The 21,612-nt window shown below is 39.1% G+C and overlaps 1 protein-coding gene across 1 annotated transcript in view; it reads left to right on the plus strand.

Annotated features, from left to right (window-relative positions):
* Positions 1-21,612, plus strand: part of LOC131239972 (beta-glucosidase 12-like) — a 52,700-nt gene that overhangs the window by 4,040 nt on the left and 27,048 nt on the right. The window contains exons 2-9 of the mRNA XM_058237945.1: positions 6,565-6,631; positions 6,838-6,896; positions 7,890-7,965; positions 13,244-13,321; positions 15,419-15,506; positions 15,590-15,790; positions 16,746-16,794; positions 17,485-17,600. Of these exons, the coding sequence (XP_058093928.1) occupies positions 6,565-6,631; positions 6,838-6,896; positions 7,890-7,965; positions 13,244-13,321; positions 15,419-15,506; positions 15,590-15,790; positions 16,746-16,794; positions 17,485-17,600 (734 nt within the window). The remainder of the gene's footprint in view (positions 1-6,564; positions 6,632-6,837; positions 6,897-7,889; positions 7,966-13,243; positions 13,322-15,418; positions 15,507-15,589; positions 15,791-16,745; positions 16,795-17,484; positions 17,601-21,612) is intronic.

Consider the following 21,612-nt stretch of genomic DNA (forward strand, 5'->3'; position numbering starts at 1 on the left):
TTTTCTTAAAAAAAAATTAATTATGATCAATTCTGAATTTTCTTTTCTTTTCTTTGGATGCTTGGGACAGTTCTTGGAAGAGTTCGAGTGGCTGTCAGACTACGACCTCAGAATGCAGAGGAGTTGGTTGCAGATGCTGATTTTGCTGATTGTGCAGAATTGCAGCCAGAGGTTTTTCTAATTGCACTTCTCTTTTGTTTGTAATTGCATATGCCTAAATTTACACCAGATGTGCAGCGTGTAATGCTTTCCAAAAATAAATGAGAAATGTAAGTCAATCCATGGGCACTAATCACATGGCCATTCTCATGTTTTGCAAAATGATTATACTGATGCTCAAGCGGAGGATTATAGGCCCTTGTATAATGTTAATGTGCAATCTTGGGCCTAAAATCAAAGGCCCTATGTGCTTTTAGACCCAATGACTTAAATGGGCCAAATTGGGGCCAATTGAAATAATTCTAGTTTTCCTGGTGTGGCTTTGAGTCATTTTATTGAAATTTCCTTGTTGTTACCTAATACCTGAAATGGATATTGCCTAATTGCTGCGCAGATCTTGGACACATTATAAAATCAGTATCATTCTATTTTGGCCAAGAGGTTTTCTGGCAATACTTTTGCCTTATTTTACATGCCCATTGCTAGCTCCACATCACCTTTCTAGAGGGCATTTTAGTCACCCAAAGTGCCTTCATAAGAGGGATATGGAAACAAGCAGCGGGTGCATCCACAACACCATGTGTGAACCTTGTACTATTTTCGTTTGGTTGAAGGTGCTAAATCATTAGTTGATCTTTGCTCAAAAGCTGCCTGTCTTCCCTCTTATATGTTATAGGATTTTATTTGCAATGTGTCACTTGCTGAACTGTGGATATTCTTTTCTCAGTTCAGAATATTTATCTGTCAATGTTTTTCTTTTCCTTTGTTATTGTATATTATTCTGTTTTTTCAGGCTTTTTGGGACTATTCTGAGAAAAAGTTGCTTGGAACAACAAAGGCAGAATGTTCTGTTACAAGCGAATGGTCTCCCGTTGGATGCTACTTCATGACTGCAACAACAGCATACAGTGATTAACTTTAGTTAAGCATTGATGCATTGACTTTAAAACCCTCCCACAACGTATTGTAGCAGTAACGGCCTCCAAAAGGCCTCCTACATTTTTTTTACACACTCACACCAATTCATGGAAGCCTTCAGAACTTAAACAAATCAGTTCAATCAACTCAAATTAACAGATATTAAGGGGTAAAAACATACTTCTATCAAGCTTAAGGAGAAATTCAATCAATAAAAAAACTGAAAATTTGAGCTTAGTAGCCGTATGGATGTGAAAAGGTTTGTTCCTTTGTGGGGCCTGACTCAGTCCTCCTCTTTGGATGATCTCTTATCATCCACCTTTATCTGGCATTTAGAGCTATTTCAGCTTTGTTCTTTTCTTCAATAAAAGTTATGTTGCCATTATATTGCCATTAAAAAAACTAAAAAATGTTGGGTAAAAGTGCAGTTGCTTGTACCCATATATATGTTTTGTGTGCATTCTCACATGAGGTTGATGGTTATGCAAATTATTTAAAACTTTAATTCCAATCTTCTTTAATTTATTATTGCTATTTTTCTTCAATTTCCTAATCAAATTAGAAAGAAAATGTTATCATGAGGCTTATGGCTTGCCTTTGCCTCACGCCTTTTTAAACCATAGGCTTCCATAACTCTCTTTTTCATGATTCATATACACTCCAAAAGATCATCAGAAAATGGTTTTGTTTGTGTTTGAATTTAGAAATTCGTTGGCCAGAAGTAACTGCTGAACTTGTTTTCATCATTGTTGATTTAAATAAATTCAGAGTCCAATACTGTATTCTGACAATATTATTCTCATGTTTTGCTTCTTTTTTTCTTTTTTTCTTTTTTTTGAGTATTTGTTTCCTTTCTTCAGGGACTTGCATTACCAGGTGAGATACTGTTCCAAGTGTACATTTCATTAAGAAATTATGTAATGTCTTTTGCCTTTTTGAAATCTAGCACGACATAGTTTTGAGCGTATGGTTGTGGGTATAGATGTATAATGTTTTTTTTTTTTTTTTTTTAATCATTAATCTTTCTGGAATTTCTTCAAAATGGCATGTGCATCTTTCATATCTGAAGAACTTGAATTGATATTGTACTCTATGATCATCCTACTTTTCCTGAAATTATGGAACGTTTGCACTGTATTGATTGCCCTCTTGATTATATTGGTGCAGTCGTCTCTTGCTTTAAACTGGGTTCTTGCATGCTCATAAGCTTCCATGGAATTGATACTACTAGTTGTCAGTATAGCAGTTCACTCAGTGTTCTCTATTTGGGTGATAGTAGAATTTTTCATGGAGTGGAAGAGATGTTTGGATAATGAAGAAATAAAACATGAAACAGTTGATAGAAAATCTATGGTTCTAAGTGAGGTTGTTGTTCTTTGTAATGTTTTAATCTCTATTTCCTATTTAGGTTTTCTTGTTTTTGAGACATTGCGAGCAGATTCAAGTTTTGTCGAGTTTCATCAAGTTTTCTTTTTCCAAGTTTTATTAGTTTTGACTAGTCAAGTGGACTAAATCTTAAACGAGTCTCGACTGAATTGTGACTAAATTGATTTTTTTTTTCCTTCCTTTTTTCAAGTCTTGGTTAAATCTAAAATTTTCTTAATGAAATCATGTGGAAGTTTTCAGAATGCTGGAAGTAGGAACATGTGGTTCCATTGTGTTTCATGATAACTAAAAGTCGTCTTTCTTTCATTCTTTCGGATATAAATTCATGTGGAACTTTTTTTTACAAGTTTGTAATCATCTTTTACCACAAGATTGATATTTGAAGCATATGTATCTACGGAATAACCTGGAAGAACTCAAAAGCTTCCATTCCCTTGCAGTAGCTGAGTGCTTCACTCGTATAATCGCCTTTTAGAACCTTACTGTTAATACATTGATGAGTATTTTCTCTGTCATGCTCAGCTGGGAGCTGACCAAATTCTTTTGTAGCATTAGGCTGACTGCCTTTGACACTGTTAAAGTCTGACTACCTATGATTGGTTGTAGACAATCAGCATTAGGCTAAAATAACTGTTCCAACTGCCATGCCATCTTGGTTCTTTAGTTGTTCTAAAAGAGGATTGGCATATTTTTATTCCAATGTCCAATCTCTATTGTTTTCTCATTGGTCTTGCACTGATGATATGGTGATTGCCCTTTCAAACTTCAGTTGGATAGATTCAGTATGTCCTATGTACATTGTAATGAGCTGCATTATGTGGCCCTGGCTCATTGTTTTATCCATCTTCAAGCCATCTGCTGAAAACTCAGTGCTTACTGAATCTAGTTCCTTGTTATGTTCATTTCAGTTTACTCCATCTAATCATGTTTGGCTTTGGTTCCTTTTATTCTTTTTTCTTTTTATGAACACAACCTGCAAAGCTAAGCTTATGCAATGGTAAGTTAAGTTGAGACAAGTGAAAGACTCGAGATACAAAACCAAGAGAAGCAATCCAACCCATGTTTTTTCCTTCAAATTATTCTTTTCTGGAGACAAAATAAGGAAGTTGTATATATTTTTCTACTCCCTCTTACACTGTCAGGAACATCTTTGCCATAGAACTCTAGTAGTTTTCTAGTTGTTTCCTCAAATCATACCCATTTTTTTTAGATCCTCTTTGTCAAAAGGTAGGAGAACCATTTTCCAAGAAAACATTATCACAATTCACCGCAATTTCACTGACACGTGCTACAGAAGATGTTCTCACTTTATGGGACCTAGACACAAATGGTCTTGTAGCTGTAATTGAAGATACTCTTACAGTGATTGTCTGAATATCATTTTCTAATTGTGTTGTGTGTGTAAAGTAGACATTTGACGTGGATCATTGCTGAAAAATGATTGATGGTTATGATACACATTAATTTGACGTGGAAGCTTACCAAAAGAGATGAGGCCTTGGTGCAAAGCAAGAGTGCCATAGAAAAAGGTTTATTTTTTAGTGGTTTTTTTTTTTTTTTTTTTCATGTAGAATTCTCTGTTTCATTGACGATTTCATTGAATTGAAGTTGGGTTTCTTTGGAAATTGGTTTGGGATCTGTTTGATAGTATTTTTACGTTTGTTGAGTTAAATTGTTGAAGAAACGATGACCAAGAAAAGGAGGCAGTTGATTGATAAACAGCCCGATGGTAGTAGTGGAGGTTATTCGGGTGGGATCCATGATCTTGAAACACAACTCAAGCTTTATGGTACGGATTCCAAAGAACTCAAGTGGATTTTTCTTTTCTTTTCCTTTTTTCCTTTCTTTCTGGAAGATGACTTTGAAATGGCATTTGGTTGTTTTGTTTCTTTGAATTTGGCTCTCCAATGCTAGAAAACGGTAACTTTCATTTTGGGTTTTTAAATTCCTAGGGCCTCAACTGCAGAAATTCAAAACCCAAATCCAATTTTTGATTTTTGGATTCAAAATTGTTTGGCATTTAGAGAGCCAAAGTTTCTATGCCTAAACATAGATGACTTGACCTTTTGTTGTGCAGATGTAGAAAGAAATAAAAGAGCTAATTCAACATTGAGATCTTGCTCAATCTCTTCTCAAGGGCTCGTCTCTTTTCTCAACACTTTTCAAGTATATTGGAACAAATGGTGAGATTAACAAATGGTGAGATTGATGAATGAATGGTGGCCCACTTCATGTTATCTTTATATCGAAATTCTCACTAGTTACTTGTGGCGGAGGATGATGATCCAGCCAAGTTTTCAATGGTGACTTTAAGATGGTCTATCAAGGCCAGATTGTCAAAAGTTCTACTTTGATAACATTCTCATTGCCTTCATTATCTTGATTGTTGATTGCTAGATTGAGCTTGCAAAAATGTTGTTGGCGGAGGGACAAAGTCATCTTTTTGTACATTGGCCTGAACAAGGTGTTGATGATGAAGAAAAGAAAAGTTTCTTTGATCAGGTTCATTTTCATGGCACTTATTATTTATTTTTTTTTGTTATTATTATTTTGGTTCTTACGAGTACAAGAACCTTGTATTCCATGCATTCTCAATTTATTTTTACAACTCAGCTGCTGTATCCTGGAAATATTAAATGGTCTCTGTTGATTTCCAAGTCCAGCAGCAAAAGTTTAACATCGGTTTCAACTTTTAACCTTCCATTTTCCTCACTCAAACATTTATTTTTCTTATTATTATGATTATTTTGAAATTTATCTTTGGAAGCCTTGCTGACCACATATTTCTGGTAGAAGACCAAACTGATTTTGATGGGTTTCTGGAAACCTACATTACTTTGTACCTGTCAGCAAGATTGTTAATACTCTTCACATATCTGCTTATTGATGTCAAGTAGCTCTTTTCTATAGGTAACTTGGCTTAATTCAAGCTATCTAGGTGGTTTGGCATCATATATTCGAAGATTTTGATGGGTTTCTGGAAACCAACATTGCTTTGTACCTGTCAGCAAGATTGTTAATACTCTTCACGTATCTGCTTATTGATGTCAAGTGGCTCTTTTCTATAGGTTACTCGGCTTAATTCAAGCTATCTAGGTGGCATCATATATTCGAAATGCGAGGAATCTGTTAGCAGATTCAAAAGCAGGGAAAATTCCATTTAATGGCTTTACTCCTTCGGTAAGTGAATCCATTAAATTTGTTTTGCAATTTGTGTTTCTTGTACATTTCTGTCAGAAATTTGTCTTCAATTTCACTTCTTCTTTTTTTTAATGAGAAAGATTTGCACAATCGCTACGGTCGCAAGGTGGGTTAGTCATCTTTAGCTACGGATTTTATTCGTAGCTTTTTACCACTTTTCTGGTTGTGTGGCAAAATCTGACGATTTAGCAGCGTCCAGCACAACTGTCAGTAAAGGTCCTGGCCGTCGGTAAAGCCTTTACTGACTGAGGCTTTACCGGCAGTTAGCTAACTGCAGGCAAAGGATTTGCCGGTGGTTTTCTTGGTATTTTCCGGCGGTTTTGACCGCCGGTAAAGGCCAGTTTTCTTGTACTGTTACTTTTCCTTGTACCTAATCCAATTGGTGCATTTGCTTTCTATTAACTATCTGGCTAATTGCTAACTCTTTGCTCTTTTTTTTAAAAAAATAAAAATTCTTTTAAAAATAAAAAAAATAAAAAAAACAAAAAAAAAAACTATTAATCATTTCTTCCTATATTTGACAAATAGGATAATCATTTTTGTGTTGTTTTTCTTATGTGGCCCACCCATGAGTAATGCCATGGATCAAGCAATCCAGATCAATCATCATATTCGCAGATAAGGGGCTAGAGATGGGCCACATTATAATCGTTGGTGGTGCAAATCATAATGCTAGTATTCCTTAAATGGTGGAGAATCTAATTGATTGGATACTTGCACATTATCTTAACCATATATAGATTAATCGCATAACTTTTGGACAATCCAGATGGATAAATGCATTCTGGGGAACCTTAATTAACATAGTTCATCATATTGTACGGACATTGGAAAACTCATACTGGAATACGGATATGACATTTCTGAAATTTACTTGTGTATTTTCTACTTCCTAATTAGGTGGAAGGTGCGACAGAAGAAGGCGGTAGAAGCCCAAGTATATGGGATACTTTCTGTGAAGAGCCTGGTACTGATACAATTGCGTTTATATATTCAATCTCCAGTTGCAAGATAACTGTCCATTTTGCATCAAGAGTTGTGCCATATTGGAACCGACGTTTATGATAGAATATATAGATTGAAAACTCGTTTATAGGTTACAGTAATCATTGTGATTCCATGTAATCTAATTTTATTTTATTTTTTTTCCATTTTGATGCCAATATTGTGCAGGAAAAATCCCTGAAAGGGCTGACTGGAGAACCTCAAATGATTCATATCATCTCTATATGGTTTGCTTCCAATAGCTTTCATTTTCATAACATATGGATGAAAACCGTTTCCAACTGCAATTGTTAGATATTTTTCTCCTTTAAAAAAAAAAAAAAAAACAGAAATTTGTCAAAGGAGTGGTTTAACTATCAAATATGTGTAGTGAAGGAGTTCTCGAGAGAACTCACGAACACTTTTTGATACATAATGTAAGCATAAAATCTGAACGGTCCTAGTAAAATGCTCACCAAAGAAGGTGTGCAGGTGAGCATGACTCTCTCTCTCTCTATATATATATATATAGAGAGAGAGAGAGAGAGATATATATATATATATATATATATATTATATATAGAGAGAGAGAGAGAGCAATTGGCCCCACGCCAATGGCTTGATAAGCTCATCTTATTTGGATATTGGCGTTACGCTCATCCAAACTTCGCAGGAGTTTACAACCCAAAGCTGAAAAGATAGAGATTTCAAAACGTGGGAATGAAAAACCTATGAAATTCTCTCAGGAAATGAGGGAAAAAAATATGCAAAATTGTACTAGTTTACAGCCGAAAGCTGAAAAGACAAACAAATTTAGAAATGAAAAGAGCGTATGGGACCCTAAGAAAATGGAAAACTGCAAAATACGAAATTGATTCTGTTATTTAGTTTGGAGCCATGTTTTCTATTGAAATATTAAAAGGTCAATGTTCACAAGTTGAGAGCTCTCTAGTAACATGGAAATTGTCATTTAGTAAGTTCTTTTACAACAAACTGACATCCACGCCTTTGTAGCAAACCATTGAAAATGTAAATCGATTTCGATGGCCACTCTTTTTTTCTTTTCTCCTTTTTTACTAAAATAAAGGAAAAGAATACATTATCATAGAAATCAATTTCTTTTGTTCTGGTTTTCCACCTTTCCAACTAGTACACAATCATCTTCTTCACAAAAGCAGGTTTGAGTGCACAATGTCATTGAAAACGACATTTCTTGTTTGTTTTATATATGTGAAATGCAGGAAGACATAAAAATAATGAAGAAAATGGGTTTCGACTCTTACAGATTTTCCATCTCATGGCCCAGAATATTACCAAGTAAGTCGTACCTGCACTGTTGTTCTGTGTATAGTCCATCATCCACTATCCATTCCTCAAGGATGTAGAGATAGTGGAGCACCTTGCTGTCACATTGAAATGAATACTCTTGTCATGAGAATTTTTTTTTTGGTTTAATATTTTCTTGGCCCCAAACAAACTTTCCAAAGTTCTTATGACATCCGAGATATATATATATATATATATATATATATATATATATATATATGTATATGTATGTATATGTAGGGAAAATGTTCTATACGGTCACGCTCATGGGAACTCCCCATGAGGTCAAGCTGTGTGGGCCCCACCACAATATATGTTGAATATCAACACCATGCATTTGATGGGTCCCCTTTAAATTATGGGATATCCCAAAAATCAGCCGTATACGGAACTCCATTGGCCATACCATCTAAAATCATGTGAAGACATGCCTAAAATATATAAAATCACTTAGTGGAGCCCACCTAAAACTTGGATGCATCTGAAATTTGGTCTGACCCCTCATCCAAGTGGGACACACATAATGGATGGGCTGGATTTGTGAACCACATCTCGGTGGGCACAAAAAATGATTATGAATGTTTTAATAAAGGGTAACCTCTCTCAACTTTTGTATGTGGTGTGGCCCACACAAGTCAAGGATTGACTTTCTTTTTAAGCCCTAGTCTTACTATGGAATGGTGCATCTGATTGATGGGGTAGATGTTCGACATACATGATGGTGGGGCCCACACAGCTCGACCTCATGGGGAGTTCCTCTCTCTCTCTCTATATATATAGAGAGAGAGAGAGAGAGAAAGAGGAATGGTCAGTCGTGCGCCAGTTCTCACTGGTTATCTTAAGAACTTTTTGGAAGCTCATTTCTAGTGATATTAGATCAAAATCTGAACCGTTCCCCTAATTAAACACCCCATAAAACCCCTAGGACCCAATTTTTACCCAGATCCAAAACTTTGGTGAGCCATGAAGAAAGAGAGGAAAATCAAGGGAATAAATAATTTCCTTTTGCCATGGTCCATCAGAGTTTTGGATCCAGGTAAAAATTGGGTCTTGAGGGTTTCATAGGGTGATGCATCCCGTGAACAGTTCAGATTTGGGTTTTCTATTACTGAAAATGAGTTCTCAAAAAGTTCTCACCGGAAGGCGCGAGAACTGATGTGATATATATATGGGAAATGGTTCTATATATATATATACGGGAAATGGTCAATGCGGTCGACCTCATGGGAACTTTTGTAACACCCTAAAAATAGGGGGTCGAGCAAATCTCAACTCCCGAGGTTCAGAACATCACTTATGCAACATAGATAATGATGTTTGAATGTTGTTCATATTAATGCATTAAACATGAATGAGATTATACTAAAATAGCGTGTCATACTCCAGAGTTAATGTAATTTGGCAAGCGGAAGACTGAGATAGATATATAAAGTATATAAGTGTTTCATAATCTTCAGAGTATGAGTATGTTACCGGGCTGAATATCTACATGTATTGGTTCAAAATAGAGAAATTATCAAATGTAAGGTGCTTGACTAAATCATAAGTCCCTATAAACCCATCGAATCAACACGGGGTCTACATAGACCCGCCTGAGAGCTGAATGTATGAGAACTCTTCCTCCTCACCTATGAAGTCCATTTCAGCTACATAGATTCCACCATTACCTGCATCTAAATCAGAGTTTGGGTAGTGTTTTAGAACACCGCCCCAGGTGAAAATGAGTAGCTAATTCAGTGGAACTATAAAACAAAGGTTAACATGTCATCAATTCAGTCAAGCAGTAATGATAAGGCAATACAACAAGCATTCCTAGGTACTCTGGTTAATGCAAGGATGATATGTGTTAATGATGCATGCCCTCTCCTATACTCCCTCTGCGACATCATCTCACGATCGCGGCATGCACCCCTTCCTCTATGTTCAACTCTAATGCCAAAGGCATATGCAATGCGGTGCATGTATGTGATTAACCAAGTTCTTACTTAGTCTTATTCATACAGTAGGTTGGGAAGCTAAGGCACCTCCCTTTATATCATCTACCCAAACAATAATCCATCTAGGGTTGTCAATCCTAGTTAATCTCTTACGTTAGCAGTTCTAAGTCGCTACGGAGAGACTTGTTACCTCAGCGCAGACCTAGTTTATACTCGAGGTCACTACGGAAAGGCTCGTCACCTTAGCGTAGTCCTAGTGTATACTCGATGTCACTCCCCCAATGCCCTACTAACTGGTAGTTTATTTTCGAAGGCTCGTCACCTACCCGACTAGGGACCATAGTCAAGCTACGCCAGTATAGGCCGACAGCTTAAATACAGTGTCCCATACCACAATATTCGGCTCATGAGTTTGGGTTGCTCACTGGTCACTACGAGGAGGCTCGTCACCCCAGCGTAGGCCGACAGCTCGACCACGGTGTCCTATACCACCATGCCCGGCTCATGAGTCTTATCAGATCGTGGTACCAAGGTTAAACGGGCTTTGCACTGGTAAGTTGGTACCTTAAATTCAAGCAGTAGTGTCCATACATGGTAAACACACAATAGGCCAATTGGGTTACTTGACAAGTTCGATTGGTACGAGCGTACGCTGAATTAATCGATATGGTACCACTGTCGACAATCATCTTATGACTCAGATTCACCGAACGTATCTAATGTGGCGAAACTAGTTCGGCCACTCAAACGGGAACCGTTACCGATTGCATGGACAAACAATTTAAACACTACAATTATTTAAGCATTTTATGAAATACAGAACGAACATATCATCACACATATGCATTTCATACATAAATCACGTAGTTGGATTTAAGTTACATGAAGGAATTTATACATATAGTGAAGGTGGTTGAGAATCTTATCTCAACACCCTCAGAAAGTACAATTCATCAAACATTTACTCATTGAGACATTTTATCAAACACTTGACTGCACATTTCAACATACATAACATATATTAGTTATAACATATATTAAGGCAAATCCTTTCACAAAGGACTTGTCTTACATACAACAAACATGTATTCTAGATTAATAGTCATGGCAAGCACAAATCCTGATCTCACTTTCATTTTAACGTTTCAACAAATACATGGAATGCATTATATCCAACATATTTCATATATATGTAATACCTAGAAAACATCGTATCTAAGTACATGTGACAGCAATCAAGTCAATCATAAATCATTAACTGACATTGAAAGCTTTGAAAACCATAACCTAAACGTTTATAGTCCGTACCTTTCGTCGGTAAACTCGTAACGAGCTCAGCTTGAACATTATGCCTCTGCCTACGATACAACGGCAACCTATAGCATGAAATAGGTTAGCTATTTCATCACTTACTCTATTTGGATCCTTCAAACAAATTAAGGTTAGGATTTCTTTTCCAAGAACGGAGTCGAAATCGCCGGAATAGCGATATGGGAAGGATGATTCGACACGTGGAGTGGTGGGATCGAAGCCCAGCAACGATCTCTAACTCTCTCTCTCTTCTCCTCACTTTCTCCTTCTCTTTTTCCTCTCTTCTCTCTCCTAGGGTTTGAAATTCGTATGGAATGAGAGAGGGGTGGGTTAAGGCCCTTATATAGGCCCATAATTGATTCATATGGCCTCAGGGCCATAGTATACTTAGGTTATAGCTAAAGAGTGGCTGTTTCGGTCCAACGGAGCCCATCTAGAGGTCCCTTTTTTGCATACAATCTGGAGTAAGTCCCCTAACAATGGATCTACGTCAGATTAAGTTTTCGGTCCGATCGGATTTGCGGATCGACTGCAGAGGACCTGTTTTAGTTCAACGGTCATCGTTACTCGATCAGGGCCACAAGTACACTGACATGTGTTGGAAATTTTTCCTGATCCGAGGGTGTAGTTGGGTCAGAATCTAACGGTCTAAAACTTTAGATTTGGCCTGCAAGCGAACAGCCCAAATCACTTAAGTTTGAGTTCATTTTCTAAAAATATTCGCGTTTCTCACACACTTCACTCTGGGCTCAAGTTGTGTGCTTCTGGATACTTTTAGGACTTAATTTTTGAGATAGTTGTCAAGCCCAGTAAGGCGGTCATAATCGTATAGTTTTGCGGTAATTGGACTTTCGACGCACGATACAGGTCCGATACAGAGTTTCAATACGCTCCCGAGAGCAATTAGATTTTAAGATCGATCCTAGGTTTCTAAGTAATATAGCATTGGCGATCCTACTAGTTTTGGGTCTTGCAGTTCGTATTTAAAGTGGTTTAAGCTAATTCCACCGATGATTTAGTTTAACACTTAATTAATTTTCATCTAATTCCTAAAGGATTTGATCCTAAGTGATATCTACCTGAGGTGGTACTCAGGTCTTTGTACGAATTTTTTCGGGACGTTACAACTTTCCATAAGTTCGAGCTGTATGGCCCACTATGATGTGTGTCGAACATCTACCCTATCAGTCAGATGCACCATTATATGGTGGGCCTCGGGCTTAAAAATCAAGTCAATCCATGGCTTGTGTGGGCCACACCACATACAAAATTTGAGAGGGGTACTTACCCTCCCATTAAAACATTCATAATCATTTCTTGGGCCCACCGAAATGTGATTCGACACACATCATGGTGGGGCCACATGGCTTGACCTCATGGGAAGTTTCCATGAGGTCGACCGCATAGAACCATTTCCATATATATATATATATATATATATATATATATAAAAGGTGGCCCTGCGGGTGAAGATGAGTGTTTGAAAAAACTAGGATCGTGGCTTATCTGAAGAGCTTGGACGACTTAAAGGACTCGCCCAATCTACACTTGTGCCCCCACCTACCAATGAGTGGAATATGTTCATTTTTACTTATGTTGCTCTTCAGGCTGTGTATGGGGCCAGGACACCTCTGGCAATGGATGGTGGTTAATAATGCCATATAGAATTTACACTTCACACCATTTATCATCCATCCGCTAAATATTCTTCTTTTGAAAAAAAAAAAAAAAAGCTGGCAGAGGATGGATGATAAACAGGCATGAAAAACTGTACATGTGGCACCAAATTAATATAGATTAAACTGGCCAAACTATGGAATATCTCAATTTAGGATCGTGACTACTTTACAGTGGGTTCCACAATTCATGAGGTTTAGTTTTAAGGTAACGTGTGCCACTAATGCATTTTCTAAGTGCCTAAGTATCAAACATCATGCCCTACTTGAGTATTATCAAATTACCCCACCCCTTTTATCATTGGAAAAGGATATTGATGATTGGATAAATTGGTATTTGTGCAGAAGGAACGAAGGAAGGTGGTATAAATCAGGAGGGCATTAATTATTACAAAAAAATAATAGCGTGTCTACAAGAGAATGGTAAGCACATTTTGATGCAAGGAATTTTGATAAGCTTTTTAATTTCTCTTCTTCTTCTTCTTCTTTTGCCATATGGAATGTGGAACATCTGAGCCGTGCTTGGGTGCACCTCGCCAATTGAAAACCTCACTTACAAGGACGTCATGAACTGTTTGGTTGCAGATGCTTTAGAAATACATGACAACATTATAGCGTAGCTTCAAATCGATCGACTGTGATAAAAATGATCATCAACTTAGACCAGTACTCATCTCATGGGACACTTATCTATTGCTTATTGCTCATGACTATCATCAACCATTTTGATCAGATTATTCTAAATATTCAATTAATGGTCAACAAAGTATACAATTAAATGCAAAAAAAAAAGATTAAAAAAAAAGGCCCAATAATGGATCTAGACTGCCCATCATCTGGGTCCCACATCTCATTTTTCGTGGCGCCTCTCAAGGATCACTTTTATCTGATGATCCTAGAAAAAATTGGGTGGTCAAAAAATCATTTATGGTTAAAAAAAGTCTAAGTATAGATCTGGACTGTTCATATTATGGGCCCCATCTCTCATGAATCACTTTGACTGAAGACACTAGTCATCTGATCAGTGGGGAAAAAAATGGACATTCCAGATCATTTGTGACTAAAATCTTCTTGATTATCGACCTGGACCGCCCATGTTATGGGTCCCACCTCTAACCCCTTGCCTCTCTTGGTTTACTTTGATTTAATGACCCTATCCGAATGATCAAAAGCCAATGAAATTTAGGCTCTCAATTGTACCAAGAACTTTAGATTGTGGACCATCCACCTGGTGGGTTCCACCTTTTATTTACCTATACTCTAAATAATCGCCTTCATAAGATGCTCCCATCCCCCTATTGATTGGCGCCAGTAAAATGGATGGCCTAGATCATTTATCACAATAATGTCTCGCTGTTAACTTGGCCATCCATCAAGGGGCAGGCCTCTACTAGCAGGGGCCTCTCAAGAAACACTTTGATCTTAAAAAATTAATGACCAAGTCTCAACTACATATAACAAAAGCAGGGACAATTTTACCCATGTAATTAGTTGTATAAAAGATTTGTAAACTTTAGATTTTAAAAGGACAATTAATCGTCTCTTTCTCTTCATCTGGGGAATTTTGTCCTTAAATCTTCTGATACTAGTACTCGATGCAACCCTAAATCTTCTCTTTGCATATAGCCCTCATCCAACATATTGGATAGGCATTCTTCTAAACCCCATGTAACAAAAGGTTCTATAGGGTGCATTCTGATCTTATACACACACACACACACACACACACACACACACATGGTAATTCATTAGTTGCACTGCTCATGTCAAGATGTTAGCCTGGAAAAAAAAAAAAAGACAATCTAAATTAACTCTAGTAGGCAAAGTATTGGAAACAGTGGTCATTGAAAACTCCACCATGGAAACCTTGTTAGGGCATACGCAATGTTTATATGCCATCCACTCATTCACTAGTCAACTCTCAAAGAAATGAAGGGAATATGTTTGTTTGTGTGCGCACACATACATGCTTGTATGGATAATCCATCATATCCACTTCACCTTTGATTTCAAGTGCTTCTATAGAATCAATTTTTGATATAACGGCTCCTCCCGAAGAGAATAGATCCAACCTACTTTACACCGTAAATAGAGAAAAAGAGAGAGTGAATTTCCAGTTTAAAAAAAGGGAAAAAAAAGAAGAAGAAGAAGAAGAAGAACACACTTTTCCTTAAAATGTTACAACCAAATACATTGGGTTGGTTTGGTATAGCAGCATCTCTTTGAAAATAGAAGTCATTCTATGCTTTAGAATAGTTTCTTCCTCGTAAGAGAAATTGTCAGAAATAGCTTTTGGTGATGTTACCAAAGGCACCCTTATGCTTTTGTCCTGAAGGAGAAGTAGCTGGAAGTACTTTTCTTGGTCGAACAATTAAGAAAGAAATGACTGAGGCTTTTCATTTCAAGAGAACCAATGTAGTAATCCAATAATTATTAGTTAAAAGACAACTGTTCGGTTTTTTTTTTTTTTTCCGCTTGCAAGAGAACTAATGTAGAAGTGTTTGGTCATGGACGTGATAGTTATAGAGCCGTTCGTTACATTATTCCACTGGGATCTTCCCGAGAAGCTAGATGCTATGTATGGAGGATTCTTGAATAAAAATATCATGTATGCACTACTCTCTCTCTCTCTCCCTCTCTTTCTCTCTCAATCAGGCATAACGATCTTATGATTGTCTCATTTATTTGCAGAGAGCCTTTCAAAGATTTTGCTGATGTTTGCTTTCAAGAATTTGGGGATAGGGTCAAGCATTGGACCACAATGAACGAGCCAAATATATTTACATGGCTAGGATATGATGTTGGAAAAATGGCACCAGGCAGATGTTCCGACAGAGAAATATGCGATCTTGGTGATTCTGCAATGGAGCCCTATATTGTCGCCCATAACTTAATCATTGTTGGAATATTTGGTTGAATTAAATAGACTATTAAAAATCGAGAACCAAAAAAGGAAAATAAATTTTGAGAAAGAAGAACTTATTGAATTGAGTCAAGGCGTGACTGAGTCACTCGGCTTGAAATCGAATTTGCTCCCTTTGGACAGCGTCCCAAGTGCAACAGGTTTCCACAGCAATCGACCTCCAGGATACAACGACTATGACCCGGTCCCAGCGGTGCACTCACTGTACACGGGCTCGAACTACTTGCAGTTTAATCTGAAAGTGCTTAGTTGACTCAGTGATGAACTCAGTAAAATTCTTAAAACCGAATATCAGAGAGCGTTTTATAAGAGAAGAATTTTTCGTATATTTGAAACTAGAATCGGTTGTCTTTATATAGACTCCGAAGTGGTGCATAAGCACCCTTTATAAAAGGTTAGGTCCGTTGGGTTTAAACCCAACAGGGGTGACCAACCGGAAGGGACGCATCTCTCTGGTTTAAAATGAAAAAGCGCAAGTGCGAGTACACTCCCGCACATACAGTCCTGTGAATACCCATACACACACCCACGCGAGTACGCTCACACCGCACCCGCGCCCGCGCCACGCCCAGCCCAGCCCGTCCTAGCCCGTCCCGTCCCGTCTCGTCGCGCACGCGCACATGCACACGGACACGGACACAAACTCGGACTCGGCTCGGCTCGTCGCGCGCACGCGTGTGTGGTCAATGGCATAGATTAAAACTATTGGCATAGCCCCCCCACAGGACCAAATTCACATGCCCCCTAAAAGGGGCTCAAGCCCTAGGCAAAAAGATTATCTTATATACAAGATAGTTTACTTCGTCAAATCCGATGTGGGACAAAATTCACAACTCAAAAGTACTACAACTTTTCAAAAATGGAGGGAAATCACCGAAAATTTGAAAATTCAAATTTTAATAATATTTTAAAACAAAATATAACAATCCTCTGTCATGCAGCTACAGTGGAATTATACCGGTCCAAATATCAGGTACTACATGTTGGATAAACTATATCCACATCACCATGCTTGATTTGCATAAACCCTCTTTACATTTTGGGCATGAAAATGTAAAATGTAAAGCGGGTCTATGGAAATCTATTAGTATGGGCGTTCGTAAGGCCCACTTCTTATTTTTATTTCCATTGGGTTTTTCTAATTCTCGCTGTGTTGGTGAAGTATTTTAACCTTTGGAGTGCCATTTTCAACACTCATCAATGCATGTGCTGATTGATCGATCCAAGCCATTCAGTAGAGCAACAACCTCTTGGATAGGCCATTGCACAAAACAATATTGTTTAGATGGCATGGAGCATACAAAACATATAAAATTTTAAAGTGGATATTTCCAGCAGCCTTTAGCATTTTTAAACCATCCATCAACCTGAGTTTTGGTGGTGGCCTAATGGATGGCTCAGGTCCATGAGTAGATAGACCAATTAGTGTTGATGAAGGCAGTGAATGTTATCAAACTTCAATAATGTGTAGATTGTGGGGAAGATTAATAAAAGACTAGTAATACAATGAATAAGCCTCACTTACATGGATGCAACTAGGCAGGGGTTGGTGGTGCCAAGTTAGACCCAGGTTAAGTTGGTGGGGCCGAGTTTTTTTTTTTCCCCTCATCCAAAGAGATTTTAATAATTAAAGGCCTTGAAATGCATTTATTTACTTTCACAGGCAACACAAAAGGGTGAAATTGGAATTACATTGGAGGCCAGCTGGTTCGAACCCTATTCATCTAGTAATCCTGACCAGCAAGCAGTTGAGAGGGCCATGGACTTCAATTACGGATGGTAAACAACCCATCCCATATCTTAAATTACTTTTTTTTTTTTGGGGGGGGGGGCACAAAAAGCTACTTTAAGGTCCCTTTTTAATGAAAATCCCTATAAACTAGAAGTTCGTGATTGAATAATCTTGTATTTGTTTATTTTTCTTTCAAACTTTGATTTCTTTTCATATAAGTCAATTCTTGTACTTCTAGAGTCACTTTCATTTGACAGCATAGGCTTTCGAATTAATGTGAATCGAAACCAATGGCCTTAATCAATTAGAAAAAAAAAATATGTATCAACAATGGCATGCCCTTGAATTGACATTTCTTATTCAAATCCTTAGTAGATTCTTAAATTTCTACATTGTTATGGGGTTGCTTACTTCCACCTTACAAGCCTAAGATTCTTAAATCTCTTTTAAAAAAAAAATTGTTAAGAACTGGGCTTTTCATTCATCTAAAAAGCAATTTACAACGCTACGCGGGACAATTCGAGCACCCCTCCTGACAAAAAACAGGGGCATCTATCATGTGCTAGACATGTACATACGAGTTAACCCGGCTTCTTAGAGGATTTTTTAGGGCTCCAAGGCCCGATCTATCTAGGACCGACATCCCCCTGATATGCATATGCATCGGAAGCCTGGACGTGCAGATGAACCTAGACTCCACCTGGCCAATACTACCAATGCAGGCCAAGGCATCAGCCAGAGTATTCACTTCCCTCAGGATATGGCGAAACAAGAAGACCCCTTCTCTCCTAAGGCCCTTAGTCCGATTAAGCCAATTCTTCCAAACCCAACTTGGATTGGAGCTGCCTGACAGGAGATTAATCACAAAATCTAAATCCAATTCGACCTCCACCCTGCGCAACCCATGGGCCAAACAAGAAGAAAGCCCGACCCAAACCGCACGCAGCTCCGCTCTATTACTGGAGCCCTCACCAAAGCCAACTGCAAATGCAAAAACGAGATTCACTTTGGAGTCTCTGCAAATCCTGCCTCCACCTGAGGGGCCCGAGTTGCCCCGCGCCGACCCATCAACATTTAACTTGGCCCAACCTTCCTTCAGCAAACTCCACCTAACCACCTTATATCCAACTTGCTTATAGTAGCTAACACCGTCCGGCCATATAACCTTTATCCATCTATTTATCAAGTTGATCGTTGTAGAACTAGACCTGTATTTACCTTCCATCTTCATGAAGTTCCTGGCTCTCCAAATCTCCCAAAGGATTAGACTAGGGAGCAGCTTGTTAAATAGAGCATTACAACCTCCCAGATCAGCCATCTGGCTTCCACAGAATGAGCTTCTAAAGGAGGCACCCTAGCTAAGATTCTAAAGTGACCCCAAACCTTGGACGCTAGCCCCCCATGGATGAATAAATGACACATGGTTTCGGCCTGAGGACACAAACCAACTAGATCCCTACAATAAACACAGGAGGATGCCAGGGCCACTCCCTTGGACTGCACTCTCTCGTCCACTGCGATCACACCTTGTAGAAGCCTCCAGATAAAAATAGATACTTTTGGAGGTAGCTTCCCTTGCCAAACCTCTCTGGCCCAACTCCTGCGGGACCCAGCTGGTCTGAACAAACTCTTAGCCGATTTTACCGAAAAAGAACTAAATGGGTCGAGGGGCCAGAAGTAGTTATCCTCCTCACTAGACGTTGCATAGCCTCCCTGGAAGATAAAATCGATAATCTGCTGTGGAAGAAAGCTAAGAGCAAAAGAAGGAGGAAGGGGGTCCTCTGGACTGAGGAAGTCCTTTACTTTCAGCCCTCTAATTGCATCCGAAATTTCCACATCCGGCTGAAGAAGCAGCGGCCCCAAGTTGGTCCAATTATCTTCCCATAAGCTTCTCTCGCCCCTCCCAACTTGCCACTGCACGTTCTCCTCCAGCATGGGAAAAAGGACCTGCACCAACTTCCAGAGAGGAGAAATCCAGACCGATGTTCTAATGCTACCTGCAGAGGAGAAATCATGGGGGTACTTCGCTTGCATCAACTCTACCCACTGGCCTGACCCTCCACTGAATTTAGCTACCCAAACTAATTTCATCCCGAAGACTCTCATCACATCTTAAAGGGCCCTTATGCCCAGACCACCCTCATTAATCGGCTTGCAGACTTTCCTCCAACTAATCCAATGAAGCTTTTTCCTCCCATCAGCCCAAGCCCAAAGAAAATTGGAGAACTTCCTATCCAGATCGGCCAGGACTGAAGCCGGGACCTTTGCCGCAGCAATGGTATGAATTAGAATGCTACCCAACACATGTTTAATCAACGTGAGCCTCCCCACCTACGATAAATGTCTGGCGGACCAGCCATTAATCCTACTTTGGACTTTATTCAGCAAATATTGGATGTGAATTCTCTTGATTTTACCTGCAACAATCGGAACACCTAGGTACTTCAAACCCGACCTAGCCCTAGGGAACCCCTACAAACTCTCAATCCTCATAACCCTGCTCTCAGGCGTTTTGTCCGAGTAAAGGAACGAGCTCTTAAGGAGGTTGATCTTCCGACCTGATGAATCTTAGAATCACTTCAAGAAGTTCATTACAGTTAGGATCAAAGAGCGACTCCCATTGAGGAAGAGCAGTGTGTCATCCGCAAATAGAAGATGCGAGATAATTGAGCACCCTTGCTTGAGTTGGAACGGCTTGGCCGGACCCCTATCCAACAGGTTTTTAAAGCCTCTACTCAAGGATTCCACTGTAATAATGAAAAGGCTAGGTGAAATCGGATCACCTTGCCTAAGACCCCTTGAGGATTTAAAGAAACCAGACGCCTCTCCATTCACTATGACAAAAAAACCAGCAATTTGACCAACAGTTTTCTACCAACCCGATCCACTTATCACTGAATCTGAATCTGCTCAAGACAAGCTTGAGAAATTTCCAATCAACCCTGTCATAGGCCTTCCCATATCAATCTTCAGGACTAGATTTCCCCCTCTGACCTTGCACCCCATATCTCTAACCATTTCTTAGGCAACAACTATATTCTCAGAAATGGACCTGCCTCTCGTGAAGGCCCCTTGCTTGGCTGAAATGATTTTAGGCAGAAGGAGATTCAATCTTGGAGAAAATCTTATACACACAGTTACACAGGCTGATCAGCTTGAAGTCAGCAAACAAGGAGATTACCGTCGATTTTGGGATTAGATAAATAAGGGAGGACGTGAACGCTCTGGGCATGACCCCCCCCCCCCCCCAAAGAAGTCAACAACCCCCTTGTGCAGATCCTGCCCCAAGATTGGCCAGCAGGAGGCAAAAAAAAGCCCCTAAAAACCCATCCGAGCCTAGGGCACTATCCTTTAAGAGCGCCACTATAACCTGATACACCTCTTGAAAAAGCGGAGGGACTAGAAGATCTTCGTTGTCCTAGGTTGAAATGAGAGGAGGGATGGCTGACAGATTGGACTAATTAATGGAGGTTTGCTCCTCCCTAAACGAGGCTTCAAAGTACCTTACCGCTTCCTCTTTAATCTCTTGATGGTTCGTAAGGACAGTCCCTCCTACCGAGACAATAGAGATAATATCTGCTTTTCTGATTCTGTCCTGGACTAAAGTGTGAAAAAACTTTGTGTTCCTATCCCCTTCTTACAACTAGGAATTCCTAGCCTTTTTGCTTCCAGAAGATTTCCTCCATCAATTCCACCTTGTGTAAATTCTGCCACACCTTAGCTAGGTCGGACTCTAGGTCTAGGCCCTGCGAATCTTGCATTTGCTACTCTAAATCACAGACCTCCGACTCGATAGATTTGATACTAAGGAATATATTCCCAAATTCCTCCTTGTTCCATCTTTTAAGGGCCCTTTGCACATTTTTAAGCTTCATTTGAACGTTCAACATGGACTGGGGCCAAGACTGACACTCCCAGGCCATCTTAACCACTTGCATAAAAGAATCATGGACTGTCCACATCCTTTGGAACTTAAAAGGAGAGGCCACCGAGGAGGAGGGCCTCGGGAACACTAACAAAAGCGGGGAATGGTCAGAGTTTACCCTAGGCAGAAGCTCA

The sequence above is a fragment of the Magnolia sinica genome, chromosome 3, assembly GCF_029962835.1.
Source record: "Magnolia sinica isolate HGM2019 chromosome 3, MsV1, whole genome shotgun sequence".
Classification (NCBI taxonomy): domain Eukaryota; kingdom Viridiplantae; phylum Streptophyta; class Magnoliopsida; order Magnoliales; family Magnoliaceae; genus Magnolia; species Magnolia sinica.